General features: G+C 39.9%; 1 protein-coding gene across 4 annotated transcripts in view; it reads left to right on the forward strand.

Moving 5' to 3' along the window:
• Window positions 1-15,988, forward strand: part of scaper (S-phase cyclin A-associated protein in the ER) — a 55,010-nt gene that overhangs the window by 16,850 nt on the left and 22,172 nt on the right. For all 4 annotated transcript variants that reach the window (XM_061035350.1, XM_061035352.1, XM_061035351.1 and 1 more), the window contains 4 exons: window positions 3,664-3,800; window positions 6,772-6,837; window positions 7,437-7,563; window positions 14,510-14,625. In XM_061035350.1, coding sequence (XP_060891333.1) covers window positions 3,664-3,800; window positions 6,772-6,837; window positions 7,437-7,563; window positions 14,510-14,625 — 446 coding nt within the window. The remainder of the gene's footprint in view (window positions 1-3,663; window positions 3,801-6,771; window positions 6,838-7,436; window positions 7,564-14,509; window positions 14,626-15,988) is intronic.

Here is a 15,988-nt window from a genome sequence, read left to right on the forward strand (position 1 = left end):
TAGGGTTCAGTGCTTCAGTGGAGGGGTGACATCACCCCCTTGTCTCCAGGCTGTTTTTTGTCACGGAGTGCTTTTCCATGAGAAGGCAGCTCGTTAATGCAAGGTAACCTCTCAGGCTGCAATATGAGATTGGCTTTTCAGCTGTGCTCATTGTGAGGCTGACAACTGTTGGTGCTATACGCAGCACCTTTAGCCCCTGCAGCTCCTTCATTCGAAGCGTTTTTCAGTGAAGAATAATTGATACCCCTTCCTTTTTTTCCTCTAAATCATATCCTGTCCAAATGAGGTCATTTTTCTCTGGTTTGACAAAATGATAAACAGACACTTCACCAATATCAAAAGTTCCTTTTCATTTGCAATGTGCCCTCTCATCATATAGCTTTATCAATAAACATAATGTTGAGACTATTTTCTCAACTTTCACATTGTTGTTTTGTCAAGACAAGTCCATTTACGTCAGCCCCTGCTGAAGTCAATCTTAATGAGCTTAATGTTTCACTTTACAGTTTTAAATGCGTGTTTGTTATTGAAGTGGGAAATGTAGAAGTCGCACAAGATCATAACTTAATGTCAAGACCTACATTTTCTCACTAAATATCTAGAGTATCAAGCTGTCCAATAAATCTCACTGTGGAGACAGTGTTTGGATAGACTTCTGTGGCCCCCTGTTAATTATATCAAAGCTAAATTTGGTGTCCTCTTCTTCATTCATACTTCTGCCAACTATTTTCCAGGCCGCACCTCCATAACTCTACCTGCATTGAAAGATTTTTAATTAAAATGAAGACGATTGATGCACCTGTGAAGAGGTCGCTTCAGGTGCAGCATGTGGAGGAATGTCCTACACCTCTGTATACATTCATTTAGTCTCATTGTGAAAGACTTGCAAATTAAATTAAAAACACAATGATTTTCAACTGTTAAGGATCAATGTATAAGGACAGAGCTGGAGATTGCAATTGAAACTGAACTCACCATGAGTCCTGGTTTAGTATGAAGCAGGTAATATCCAAGACCCTTGACTTCTGAGTTCTTGACTATTTATTGCTCAACCTTCTTATAAAATATTTTAGCTTCTATGTTCTGCTTGTCTGAAGAGCTTGCCAAAGAAAAAGGTTCGCTAGGCTGCAGAGGGTGTAAGAGCTGACCTCCCAAAGGCCTTGAATAGTCGTGTAGTTAATGCTGCACTGATAGCCACAAATTGAGAAGCTTGATGAAATATCCCGACTGCCAGCTGAAGTGAGCCTCAATCTCTCCACACTGTTTTCAGATCTGACATGTGTCTCGTTACTGCAGCGCGGCTGCCGTTGAGGGATCTAATGAAGTAGTTTAAATCTTCTGAATTGCTCCAACAGGACTCAGTTCAATTAAAAAAATGTCACATATTAGTCCCTGTGTTGTTTGAAATTATATTCAGAGTCAGGGGTGTGAAATAGCCTTTGTTTTTAACAAAAGACGCAGTGAAAGAACATATCCTATAGACTCTGTATTTGTGTTGGCTCCCTTCAGACGAGTTACAGGGGAAGGGGGAGATGTTTAGATTGGTGTCACATTACTCCAACCAGAGGCAATGTAGGGTATTGTGGTGTAGCAATATCCTAAGGCCAACGTCTTTGCTGCCTTGTAACAATGGTTTAGTGGTGGACACCTGTGTGTTGTCAAGTCTGATTGTCTCAAAATCTCAAAGCTGCCTCCCTACAACAGGAAATTTGAAGTTATAATTATAATTTTTATTTCCTAAAGGATCATAGTTGGCGTGAAAGCCTAACGTATTGGATAACCTTTTATGTGACCAGAGTAATTTTGTTAAAATGTTAGGATGTGTTACTGAAACGCTTCCATTAAGTGAGTGGGCCATGCACTGGATAGTCTCTCAGAGAGATTACTGAACAGCTGCATCCCAAAGTGAGGGACAGCTACAGCATGAGTCATGATTGACCCATGGTATTGAGGAGTAGAGGGCACAGGTGTGAGCGCATACATTTACAACAGCACCTCTTTCTTAAGAAAATATAGGACTCGCAGTCCCTGTTCCGTTTTCATATTCACAGTTTTCTACATCCCCTTCTTTACTATTTTTACTTTTCGCACAACAAAAAAAAAAACATTCAGATGGTGCCAATTTTTATGCAAGCTAACCACTTCATCTGCACTAAAGCTCCTGAAAATCCAAACTATTTTCAGATATAAGAACATTATTTACCTACTAAAATCCTCAGCTAACTTGTTTGGATTGGCAGTATCAGATTTGTTTGACAGTTCTGGCTTTATGAGCAAAACATCCCACAACTATCTCCGGATTTAGAAATATTTAAATCAGCATTGATAGATACATAGAAGTTCCTTTTTGCAATAGAATCCTGTCCACTTCCACCAACAGAAAAAGTGTAAAAACAAATTCAAACATGCAGAAATTGGGTTCTTTTGTTCCTGCCAAAGCAAGCAAGACCACCATCAAGGTTGATCATTTCTATATTGTTGTTATTAATGTCTGTACCTGCTGCTGCCAGGAAGTTGTCAGACGAATACACTGAAAACTCACTGCTGAAACAGTCCGTATTTATAGTTATCACAGCGAGTGATACATCTGCCCGGTAAAAGAAAGCAGGATGAGATTTCATAAAATAAAAAACACTACTTGCACAAGTTCCGCAAAGACCACTTAGTCCGTTGGAGCTCCAGAATCACCACAAATCAAAAGCTCTTTAAAGAAGACTTTTAGAGTGAGGCTCATTAATAAAGTAAGATTATTGAAAACACTTAGATTTAGATCATAGCGAGGCTCCTTTTCACTCCCATTCTTTGCAGCCCTTCTAAGAACACCTGTTTTTTTCTTTTTACCTAAAGTGAAAACCTCTATTCAGATAGCAGGTGCACTGACAACACTTGTGACCAAAGGCTGCAGCATCCCACACTCAGGTTAGCTAGACTGCTGAATGGAAACCCTGTATCTCTGAGACCGTCCTATCCTCTGGCGTGCTGGATGACAGCATAATTGGGTAATTGGTTTCTTGCACATGCATCATGTTGTCCAAATTGGGTTACATTCTCCCGTCGCTGGGTGGAAATATCAGAATCATCTAAAAGAGAGAGAGACAGGAAGCAACACCTCCAGCCTTTTAGCATGCCTGTTGGGGATGTGACTTCAAAAGATTGGAGCTTTTGTATGTAGAAGGCACACTGGTGTTGTACAGAGGTGTAGATATACATGTCACACTATATATTATCTATATCATTATTATTTTTTTTTTTATCGTTAGAATCTAAAACATCACTTTTAGTTGCTTTAAAAATGTACTCCACGTACAACTCTTGAAATATCATGACATGTTGCATTTTCCTTGTATCTAAGGTTCAGCTACAGTCTTAACACTGTCATGCTTCAATACTTTGAGTTAAATACATATTTTGTAAGTCTAGTCTATAATATCTCATCTTTATTCTAATAAAGTGGATCAATGTAGAAGTTAAAAAAAATATACAGCATGTATACTCTCCAGTAAAATGGACTGCAAATCTCCACCACTCTCATTTGTTGGCATGTTTCGGCACTATTTAAAAAAAAAAACGGCACAATATATATTTTCTCTATCTGTAACTGATTCTTTTATTTTATTTTCTTCACAATGTATGTTTCATGTATCATTCGTATGTGTCTCCTAGGAGCATCTTTCCTTAAAGAAATACATAGTGGACATAGTGACGGACAGCTCTGTGTCTTCTGAGAGCATGAAGGATGGAGAGGAGAGGCAGAAGGCGAGGAAGAAGGCAAAGAAGCTCCGTGCCAGGATGAACTCCAGGTAACAAGTCCAGTTTCTCTCTCTCTCTCTCTCTCTCTCTCTCTCTCTCTCTCTCTCTCTGTCTTCTTCCTCTCCGTCCCCTCAGATGCACAGCGGACAAAACTGTGCCAGGACTTTTTTTTTTTTTCTTTCTTTTTTTACGAGAGACAAGAGAAGTGAAGAAGATGTTATGTGCATCCCGGCTGTCCACAAGGTAACACTGATGAGCTTAATTTAGGACCACTTTCTATGATTGGGCAGCGAAACTGCAAATCGATCCGTAGTTTCTGCCAAATCTGAAGCCTCCTTTAGTGAGCAGGATGTATGTTAAAGTATGAATGAGCTATGCCTACTTTTTCTTCTTCTGAGCTATTGATTTTTAAATGAAGTATCAAAGAAAATCAATAGTAATCAACAAATAGGAGGTAGAGCTACTGTGTGTCAGAACCTGGACCTGAGTTCAATCAATTTAACAGGCTGTCACAACAAAGAGAGAGAGAGGGGAGGGGAAAGAGACACACTGTTGAAAGTACTTACTGTAAGATATTATCAGACCAATTCTTCTTCAAGGATGACTGTAATTAATTTCAATTTAAGTAAACATTTGATCACAAAAAAAGGATGACTGTAATGTTTAAGAAGGATTTAATGATAAAAGTCTGTTCTTTTTTTTTTTCAATCATGATCACAATATAGATTTAAAAGATTTGACTTTTTGTGGACAAGACTCATACACTCTTCTAAATCTGTTAGATTTCCAACGAACCCATTTCTGTTCACCTACAATCATTTAGTCTGTTAACCGATTGTTTTGTGTTAGCTGTTGCACAAAACAGTTAGAAACCATCCCTGTTAATACAACCTTTGTAAAACACCTTTAAGTGAGCTTTCTTAAACAAGAGTGCAACATTACTCCATGTATTTAAAAGGAGGGTTTAGAGGCGGCTACAGCGCTGTATGCTCAGTGCTGCTGGTTTTGGCTTGGGGCTCAGCCATCCTTAGAAAGTGACAACACGGTCCGTCTCTGTTCACTATCACTCCTGCACCAGCCCTGCTGAGACCGGCACTCAAAGGCAGCAGGCTTCCAGGGGGTCATAAATAACACAGAGCTCCAGTAAACATAAAGGTGAGCCGCTTCACCGCTGGGTGGAAATGAGCCGTTTTATTGGAACACTGCGGTGTCCGTAAAACGTGAGTGGTTCTCGCCAGACTTTTCACCAGGCCAACATGCAGCTCTGTCATAAACCAGTGTACACACTTTTAAACACACATGGTCTCTTTTGTGTGTGGTTTTTGATTTCGTTTATTTTTTTATTATTATTTCTGCATGGCTCACCTTTAATAAGTGCTTTGGGAGGGAAAATTTACCGTTAAAATTTCATAAAAGTAACCAGTGTGAGGACGAATTTTGAGTCTCAGTCCCCCCCCCCCCCCCATGCTCTGGTTTGCGCAACAGACGAGTGAACAGAGTGGCCAGTGTGTTGTTCTCTGTGTGTGTGTGTGTGTGTGTTGACCCCAGATGGCGGTATGTTACAAAGTCACTCCTGTATGGAGTACGGACTACAGTATGAAGGGGGCAAGCATGGTCTTGACTCGCTTCACCTGGTGGACTGACTTACATTAAGGGAACACTTCCTGCCTTTTTAAATAAAACAAAAATACTTTTCATTGCACATAAAGGCTGTGTAGGTTCCAAGCACTGGTACATTGAGTAATCAGAATATTTGTACAATTTTAGGTTTTTGTGGGATCTGCGGTATTTCCCTTTATTGACACTAAACTGATGGCTTCTTTTGTGTTGTTTTTATTAGTAATGTTTTGGATGGGAGTCTCTGTAAAAGAAGAAGCGGTCAAATGAATTTGGATGTGTTGTGTAATGAACAGATCTACAGTCTTAAACTATTTAAAGCTCAGTGGTTGATCTCTGTTTAACCAGGTACGGTTAAGCTGTCGTAGGTTGATATTGTTATTTAATGACACACAGTGCAGACACAGTCTAGGCCATTTTGAAAGCAAGTCTCTGCGTCACATTATCTTAAACACAGCAGGACAAACAAACTGATGACAATATCCAGAATGAAAAATGAAATATTGCTCACCTTTTTTTTTGTTTGTATACCTCACTCACAGCTTGTGTATATACATATTGTTTTCTAAATGCATTTAGAGTGTGCTTTTTTCTCTTCTTTTGTAAAAACAGAGGATCTTGTGGACTGCTTTTTGAAATTTAACCCGGGTATTAATTTAAAATGTAGTTCCATAACTGGTTCTTGTCTGTGACGGAAAATGTAGTCAAATTAATTTTTTAAAAAAGGATGAGATGAGACTAAGGTCACTCCATGTCTGACGAATGCCTGGACAAACTCACCTGTTGTCTTCCTGGAAGCATTTGATCCTATCAGAGTGGAGGGAAGAGATGGGTAACTGGAAGGCGCTCTATCTTACTCAGATCAATAGTTTCTTATCATGTCTGGGAATGCCTGATTGGCAGATACAATTCCCCACCCGCCTCCACACACACAGACACACAAGCACATAGTTTGTGATTCTCAGAATCAGAGTCCGGCTGCTGGAGTAATGCCACAGAAAAGAAAAAAAAGCCAGTCCCCTAATGACTGTGACCTTTTAAGAGGGGGTCACACATTAAAAACACTGGTTGCGTTGCTTGTAACCCCGATTAACTGTTTATTTGACAATGAGAGAAGTGAAGAACTCGAGCCTCCCTTCTGAAAATGACTCAAAGGAAGGTGGATTTAAAGGTAGAAAAAACATTTCATAACATGAGTCTATGGCAGCAAACCACCGTCCCTACAGAGCCGGTGTCTGATTATTTAAAGCCGAGTTACTTGGTGAATGGCTGACAGGCCAAATAAACAAACTCAGTTTGAACTTTCTCTCTTTCTTCACGCTTTCATCCGATGTGTTCTTTACTGACAGACCAAAGACTTTTTTCCTGGGATTCAAAGACTTTTTCCTTCTTTTCCGTCTGCAGGGCAAAGGAATATGAGACATCAGTGGAGGCTAAGACACAGGTCCCTGAATCGCCATACAAAGCCAAGTGAGTGTTTTCCTTTTTTTTCTGAATTTGAAGTTTCATCGGTTCTTTTTTAGTTTTTCAATTTATTTCCCTAATAAAATCAGGCTGAGTTGTAGGACCTTTGTCAGCAATATTTCAGTTATTAAGTCAGTTATAGAGAAAAGGCCAAGAATTAAAAACAAAAAAATAGTTGAAAAAAAATGCAATTTGTTCTAGCTTGAGGTAACAACTTTAAAAACGTTGTTTTCTGTTACCATGAGAATGATGTTTTTTTATTATTTCATTTTAATAAGCTGCTCTGTTTTATACTTTTTAGTCCTGGTCAATGTCCTGTAAGACTAACAGTCAAAACTTACAAATAAATATTACATCTACAGTCAAATAATTCCAGCAAACTGTCCCATTTAAGAAAGTTCAAACCAGTCTTTCATTGTTTTTATTTTCCTGAACAATGACTGAGAATGAATTATTTCAACAGAATGTTATCTTTTGGTGTGACAAAATGTTTACTCAACCGCCTGGTAGTTGAATCTCTTACAAAGTAGATTCTTTGACTGTTAATACTATACATGACGGATCACGACAAACAGATTGATAAAAAACCATTGACTGGTTTCCAGGTTGCAGCGCCTGGTGAAGGACCTGTTGAAGCAGCTCCAAGGCCAGGACAGTGGCCAGTGGGCAAACAACAAGGTGTCCGGTCTGGACAGAACTCTGGGCGAGATCTCACGCATCTTAGAGAAACAGGTAGAGCAACAACAAAAAGTATCATATTAATATCATAGAAAATGTATGAACATGACTTTTTTGGTTTAAGGGTTATAATTTGAACTGATTGATTGTGTATTTTTATGCACCTAACCCCCTTTACTTTCTAGCGCAGATGTTTATTATAATGTTTGCCTATTGCTACCCCTCTTCCCTTGCTGCATTACGTGCTACACTGCAGACAGTTTCTCGTTGCTTGGCGGCAGTGCAGGGGTCATGCCAGCCCTTTGGCATGTCTCTTCAGTGATGAGTTGTTTTTGGCTGAGTCTCCCCGTGTCTCACCCTCCCAATATAGAGTATCACTTACTCCAAACCTACTTGCCTTTGGTTATTGGCTAATGAAGACCAGATTAACTGTGTTTTCATTGTGCACATGGTACCAATAGAGGGGGTTTCCCAGCACGAGAGCTGGCATTGTCTTTTGTCCTTGTGGCTTACACGACTCAGATGTCACTGGTTTAGACAATGGTTAATTGGATTTCCAGATGAAATGCCATTGGTGAACAAGACTTTATTTAACAGACAAGCACATTTGACATTTTTTCAGGGAATTGCTTTTTCTGACTTCATTACCGCTGTATAAATACACATAATTGTCAGATATAATGGCAGACATTTATAACTGTACTTGATTTGAAACATCTGTCTCATTGGGTTTGTTGCATGAAGTATATTTTTTTTTTACAGTAAAACTCGCATCAATTTGAGGCTGAGAGAAGGAATTAAAACACCTGCCACCGTATTTATGATGAGGAAAATATACAGCCCACTTCCTGTAATGAGGCATAAATTTCCTGCCAAGTTGTGGTCGGAGCCATCATAACATCTCACTGTGCCTGCCTCTGGGCGTGAGGATAGAGAGATTATAGTGTCCCATCAGTGATGAGGGGGACGGCCGGAGAGGCTATTACCGGATTTCCCCAGAGAGGCAAAGAAAGAGGTGGCTGAGGTGGGTGGCACAGCGTCCTGTAAGGAGAGAGGAGGAGACCAGTGTGATGTGAGTAGCTCACAAGCTGTCACTACATGAGGGCTCCTCCCCTCTGCTCAACATACTCCCAGAGGGGAGGTCAGAGGTCAGTGGGCCACAGGAGATGTTCTTTATTTGAGAGTGGTGTCGCTGGCGAGGAGGCGCTGCCTGCCTGCTTTTCCTTTGTCCTTTCCTTCAGTTTAAAAAGCACATTTTTGAACTGTTTTGTCAAGTCCTGCCTCGCCAGCTTCTTACAGAAACATCCAGCCAGGGCTGAGTGGGACAGAGTGATCGGCCAATGAGGCAGCCTGGGGAGCACTTCCCTCTCTAATCCCTGGACAAAGTCAAATAAATAGAGTCTCAGTCAGCATGGCTGTCTGGCCCCTGAGTCACATCAAGTCAGGGCCGTTTAGATTATTTGACCTAACAAGCATCTCTCGTGTCATTGGCTCACCTAGAGATTTGTTTTTCTCCGCCATATCTGATTCAGTCTCCACTTTCTCTACTAATTCCTCAGACAACACCCGACACTCCCCCTCCCGCAGTATTGCTGTTTGCGTCCTACCACCACACTCGCTCTTCCCCCCCCCCCCCCTCATGCTTTCTAGGCTACGTCTAGTCTCTGACCCCAGCCTGTGTCTCCCTCTGTGGCCTGTAATGGTTTATTTTGAGTCAACCCCGCTTTTATTTGAGCTTAACCGCTGGCAATTTTGAATCACATATTTCAAATGTGCCGTTCTTTACTTGTTGCTGCACACTTCTTGCTGAGTGGTATTTAAATATTGGGAAAAAAATACTGTATATGAAACTGCTTTCAGTTTAAAACCTATTTAGAAAAAGTCAGGTAGGACAGGTAGGGAGCTGTGAGGGACTGGTGGAGTCGTACCCGGGTGACGTGGGGGAGGTTGAAGGGCAAAGGGGGAGGATAATGGAGTTTCTTGCTTTTGCTTCCAGAACACTTAATGTCAGAACAGAGGAACTAGGGACAGCTAAAGCAAGCAGCATGCTATCAAACTTTATGAGCTGAACATTACTCTGTGAAACTTGAATTAAACGGTTTACTGCATATTACATCTCTTTTTAAGGAAGCTGTCTACAGTTAAAGGTTACAAAAATGACTTTATATTTATTATGAGTTCTTGTTTTTGTTGTTTGTCGAGACGACAATAACAAATGCTCACGGTTTATTAGTTAGACCTTGTAATGAAATGTAACACTCAATGTCCTCCTTCTTGCAAAACTACCTAACACTGTTATTTACTTGTTTTCTTATCTTAATGTATTTTAACTAAATGAATGCCTCTTTATTGGCTAGAGGTGGGGGGAAAAAAGCCATACAGCATAGTATCGAGATATTTTGTGGCGATATTATATCGATTCATGGACAGCAAGTATCGATATTTTCTTATTATTATAATTTTTCTTTTTTGCACGACAAGAGACGATACACCTACGATACAACACAACAGACAATTACAGTGAGCACAGGCCAGAAAAGGGGTATATTCATGTTTTACGTGTGTGTGTGTGTGTGTAATTAAGTGTTTAATAGACTCTTTTTAGAAAGAAAATCATGTTCAAGTTGGATTAGACTGAAATACCAACAGTTCAGATTGTGAAGTTAATGCAGCCTTTTACAGGGTTTTATCTCGGTGCTGGTCAGTGTGTGGACTTGACTCCCCTTGTGTAGAAATAAAAAGACAAAATGTTTAAAATCGCAATAATATCGTATCGTGACTCAAGTATCGCTATAATATCGTATCGCGGGGCCTCTGGTGATTTCCACCCCTAGTATTGGCTTTTGTCATTATTTTGAACATGGTAAAATAATATTATAAACCCAATAGAATCTTTCACAAAGAAGGCAAGTGTAAGTTTCTCCCTTAATTACAGACATTTCCTTTTAGATGTAGCACCATGGACTTCGTAATTCTTGTCTTGGTACAGTAATGAGAAATGAAGGAAGCTGTAAAGATTCAGATCTAAGGTTTTTTTTGTTGTTGTTTGTTTTTTTCCTAGGCTGTTATTTGTTCCCCCAGTCTCATTTGTGTTTCCTCACCACAAAACAGAGAGTGAAATTGTTCTGAGCTTCTTCTGTATTTTTTTTTTTTTACAACTAGGCGCCTTCTGAGGTTTCCATGGCTGGTTTGATTTTGTGCCACACTGACCTTTGTTTATTCCATAAAGTTACACGGGAATAATCTGTTTCCTTATTTGCCACATTGTCTTCTAACTCGTGTTATTACGTCTTATAAACACCCAAGTTTACACTCAACCTTTAAAATGTTTACTCCAGCAGCTTTGTGGCGGTTTCCAGTCGACTCAGCCCACAGAGCTTTGTTTACCAACCTCCAGCTTCTCTGTCAGGCTGCATAATGACGAATGTAATGTGGGGAGGGTGATCCGTCTTACTCTTCCCTGTCATTGCTGGTTTTTAGTTGTTAAGGAGTGAACCCGTGAATTGAAGTTGAAGATCAAACTTTAAGGCTGTCCTGAATGAACTCTGCCAGTTGTTGTCCATCTGTTTGGGGGCAGGATGACCGAGGCTGTTCCCTCCTCTCAGTTTTAATGAGAGAGTCTGATGGGAGGAGACTATAAAGTGCAATCTGGCTGCTCGGCTGGTCTGCGGACACTGTCCCAGGAATTGCCAGCTGCTTCAGCTTCCAATCAGCTGGGGTAACAATGGTCACCCTGGACGATAATTCGATAAGATTCCCCCTGCTGTATAATGCAGGAGCCATCCTTCTCACTTGTGTCTTAATGCGCCGTCCACAATGATGACTCTTTTGTCGTTTTTTTCATGTTGATGGTAATTAGCTGCTCATCCTATTACTGTGGAGGTTTTTTTTTGCAGCTTCTGACACAGTGGCCTTTTCAGTTGTACTTTTTAGATTTGGGGAATATTTTTTGAAAAACAATGACTCCTAGAAATCGTTTTTAAAGGCTTAGTGGTATTCATTGAAACCTGTACTTTAACATGTATTTTTATTTTTTAGTTTTCCAGATCCACTTAGCTTCTCTGTGAGTCTGTGCTACTCGCTCACAGTGACAATGCTGGCATGCTGATGTATACGTTAAATTAAACTTGGGCTAGTGTTAGCATTCTATCAATTGGCTATCTCAGTACTACAGACACTGTGCAGCTGAGACCTGATTTATTATATTTACTGGTATTTAATCATAGACCAATTAATTAGACATATATTGTTTTGAACTGATTTAGCTGGACTAGATTAAATAGATTTTCATGATGTCTATAAAAAAAAAAAATCACAGCAACAGTTATTTGAGTAAAAATGAGCTGGAATGATTATTTTTCATCACATTTTTTATTTTTTACTTGTGCACCAACATGTTTCTGTACCGTTTGAGAACAAGATTTATAGTGCAGGAGATCTCTGAACAACTACAATCACGATGTTTCATCAAAAATATTTTTTTTGTTACTTTGGCACAATGAAAGGAAATGGACGTTTTAATTTCCAGTAAATCCTTATGGGGACATGAAAGTCCAAATTTAAAGTCAAATATCTAATTGTTGAGATGTTTTACTCACCTCCAGTCTCACCTCAGTGTGAGAAAATCAGGGAAAGTCAGTAAACTGCCAATGTGATTTGAGGATCAGAAATATCTGCACAGATTTTACTGGCAGCCCATTCAATCGCTGTTTTGATATTTCCTGAATAACCCTTTAATAATACTGACCGAAAACATCGTTTTAGATCCTGTTCAGTTTGTATTCAAATTCAGCTCGATCCACTGTCACTGTAATTTGATTTCTGTTGCCCTGCGTGGTTCGGTTTATAAAAGGAAACATCCTCATTGGATGCAATTGCTCTGAAAGTCAACAGCTTAGTTTGCACAAAGATCAACATTCCCAGACCTCCGAGCTTTTATCATGCAAAAACAACCTAAACATTACGTCATTAAGTGTTTGTCTTCACAGTAAGAGTCTGGTGTCTTCCTTGTTTTCTGTGGACATTTGCATGTAGAGACCACCTGAAGATAGCATGTCATGTAGTTTAAAGTTAATCCTCCTCACTCGTTTTGTTCCATCATCACAACAGATAAATCTGTCAGCGGGGCAGAGAAGGCACTGACTGGACAAGAAACTCTTGTGTGGTTTTCACAGGATACAGCCAGGACTGGGCAGGTCCCAGTTACCTCCTTTAATACCATTTGATAAGCTGCTATGAAAGAGATGCCTTTTCTCATTTAGCCTAGAAGCTTTTAGGTAGGTGTGTTGATGGGAGGGTTAAGAAAGGGGTTAAGCTGAGATCAGTGACTGAGAACCAATTGATTAGGCATAGAAACGGGGAGCAATGCACAGAAAGGAAGTCATTTTCCAAAACACTGTTTTGCCTCTTGAGACCGCCTGCGATCATATTCTCATTCTGTCGTATGTACGGGGTCTTTGGTGATGTTTGTAAATGTTTTTTTTGTTCCAAACCCTTTACGATTGTTCGGTGCTTCTCCTGTCTTGTCTTAACACCGGAATCACCGAGCTGTTACCTCTTCAGCGGCAGGCATGAATGACAGATGAAGAGCTTATCTGTAATTTGGTAAAGCGCTTCTCTCTCTGTGTGTTCAGACTTGTTGGCAACTTCCCATCTTCTGAACAAAAGCACGGTGAAGTGGCTGGATTTGTGTGCTGTCACAGCACTGGAGGAGCCCGTAACCTCATTAGGTGGAGGAGTGACCTGCGGTGTAACACGGCCCTCTGCAGTTGTGTGAGGAAGGCCGTCCATCAGCAGCTCCCCTCCAGCTCCCCTCCTCCCCGCCAACCCAGGCACAAACATGCCTGATAGTCAGCGCTCGCTCCTGGCTTTGTACTTGTTGATTTATAAGACACTGTAGCAACAGCATCTGACCCACTGCCAATTACTCCATCATCACCGGAGGGCAGGAACTAAGCATTTGCATGTGTTCATAAATCCTGTCAACTGTAATGTACATGACGTGAGGAAATCAAAAACTTAAGAAAAGATAGAAACTAATTAGCTCAAATGAAAGTTAAAAAAAAAAAATACAAGTACGGGCCTTAAGCGGTCTCCAATCCTTTGTTTACTTATTAAGTCCTTTTTACATGTGAGGGCATTGTTCACAGAAAGAGATTATTCTTTTTAATATTACAAAACTGATTGTTTGAAATCACGCAACTAACCTCAATCACTGTTTTTTAACTTTTAGACTATACCAGCATTTGTTGTAAAGGTAGCCTCTAACAGCAGTTAGAACTGTATTTATTATACGAATGATCATCATCTATATTTATTAAAGTACAGCTGGAGTAGGATATATGACGTGATGTGTTTCAGAATTCTTGGGTTTGAGAGGCCTCTACCTAATTAGCAGCAAATAACGTGTAATGTTCACTTCAACCAAAAAGAGCAGCCCACTGTTCTGTGTTCACTGAGGTCATTCTTTGAAAAAAAAAGTTAAATAAAAACAGGAGGAACGGGGAATTTGAAATCAGGCTGTAAATGAGTGCAAATATCCAAGGATGCATTGAGTTTGAAGGTTGAAAAACATTTTTATGAAGGAATGATAATAAAAAGGTTTTTCCGTAAACTAGCATATTAGAATAAGTATCTTAATTCTACGGTTCTTTTAGTGCCTCTCTTAGTTTGTCTTAGCTGTGTTTGCCTCAGTTACAGTCCACTGTGGTCATCAGGTGAGACCACCCTGGTGCTAACTTGAGCCTGCAGAGCATTTGCCTTCCACTGAAACCCAACTGTTGTGGGGCGGAGTCGGGTTGTGCACTTTTGAGATTAAACAGGAATACTTCTGGGATCACTTTGTGTCAAATTTCAATCCCTCGCTCCTGAAGGAGAAAAGAGAGGTTCCCTCTCTGTGTGAGAGCCATGTAATCCCCTGTACAGCCCTGTTGCCTGTTGTTCCCCCGACTGTACCTCTGTTTCACCGTCTCTCTCTCTCTCTCTCTCTCTCTGTCGTCAGAACAATGCAGACCAAGTGGCCTTCCAAGTGGGCGGCGGCCTGTCTGCGCTGGAACAAATTCTGCAGGTCATCACTGCTGCCTCCACACCCACTTCAGTTCCTCGTATCCCTCACAAGTGAGTACTGTCACAAAAATGTAATATTTACATTTTCTTTCAGATCATGATATTTCTTAATACATAAAAGAGTTAGGGTATCTTTATGTTATTTAACAGACAATTCAAAACAAAAGTGGACTAGTGGTTTGTCTTCCTTTTTTTTTTTTTTTTTAAATCATTTAATGAACTTTCTGGTTTAAGCCAGAAGGGTGAGCTGTCTATTTAGATTATGAGCACAACAGTTTCTGAAGGGAGGAGCAGTCGTTGTTGTTTTTGGAGATCAATGGAGTGAGAGGGATCTACGTGGTGTTTCTCTAAATGTAGGGTTTAATGTTGGGATTGTAACAGGTGTTTGTTGAATGATTTTTCCTGCACTTACAGTTATTGCTGTGAGCGAGCCTGCCTTTATTAATGTTTCATAGTAAACAGAACCCGCATGCTGAGCTCATTAAAAATACACTTTCTGTTTTGATGACTTTCCATTAGATGGGATAATGTTGCTTTACGTCATCTCTTTTAATACATTTCCATCCATAGTGTTGAATCTAATATTCCTTACTCACTCAATCCCTAATAAGGATAAAAACATGAAAACCATCAATCAGGGCCGTACTCAAACACAACATAGTAACAGACAGTTTCTTCCTCGTGGAGCCGCACTGAACTTCAGTACACTCTGACCCCTCTCCCCACCAAACACACAAACACACAAACACACAGTGCAATATATATTTTTCTAGTGCAAGTTACTTTTTCAATATGCAAAATATGCCACTTTCCATCCACTATATTAATCATTGTGCAATATACACAAACAATTTTTTTACTGGAATGAATGTTGTTGTTATGAGAAGGAGTAGCATTTCTTAATTTCCTTGTACATTGTATTACAACAATAAAGCCTGTCCATTCTATAAAATAAGACTGGACGTACACATTAATCACTGACAAATATGTAAACAATTATGCACTTGAGGCGTTTTTATGTTTGATAAATGTTTGCCAAGCTGCGTAAGAGTTAAGTGATTTATTTTTAAGACCATTCCTTGGTTCTCCTTTTCTTTTTAGATGTCTGTCTTCTCTCCTTTAAATTCACAAACCCTTAAACAGCTGTTCCAGTTCTTTCTTCCAACGACTTCACTTTGACTCTATCCTTTCTCTGAACCCACGACACACACACTTTCCTCTCGGCGATTGTTTTTTTTTTGCAATATCGTAAAGTGAATGAGCTAATCTCGACTAACCTCCTCCATCACTGTTTATATTTACTCCATCTTCATAAATATTCTTCAAATGTACTTTTGAATAACAGCGCCGCCCCGTTTAGAAAGGGGAAACATTTCCATTTCCGTGATCAATTTGTGTCCGTTCCTTTCTCTGG

The sequence above is a fragment of the Labrus mixtus genome, chromosome 4 (assembly GCF_963584025.1).
Source record: "Labrus mixtus chromosome 4, fLabMix1.1, whole genome shotgun sequence".
In the NCBI taxonomy this organism is placed as follows: domain Eukaryota; kingdom Metazoa; phylum Chordata; class Actinopteri; order Labriformes; family Labridae; genus Labrus; species Labrus mixtus.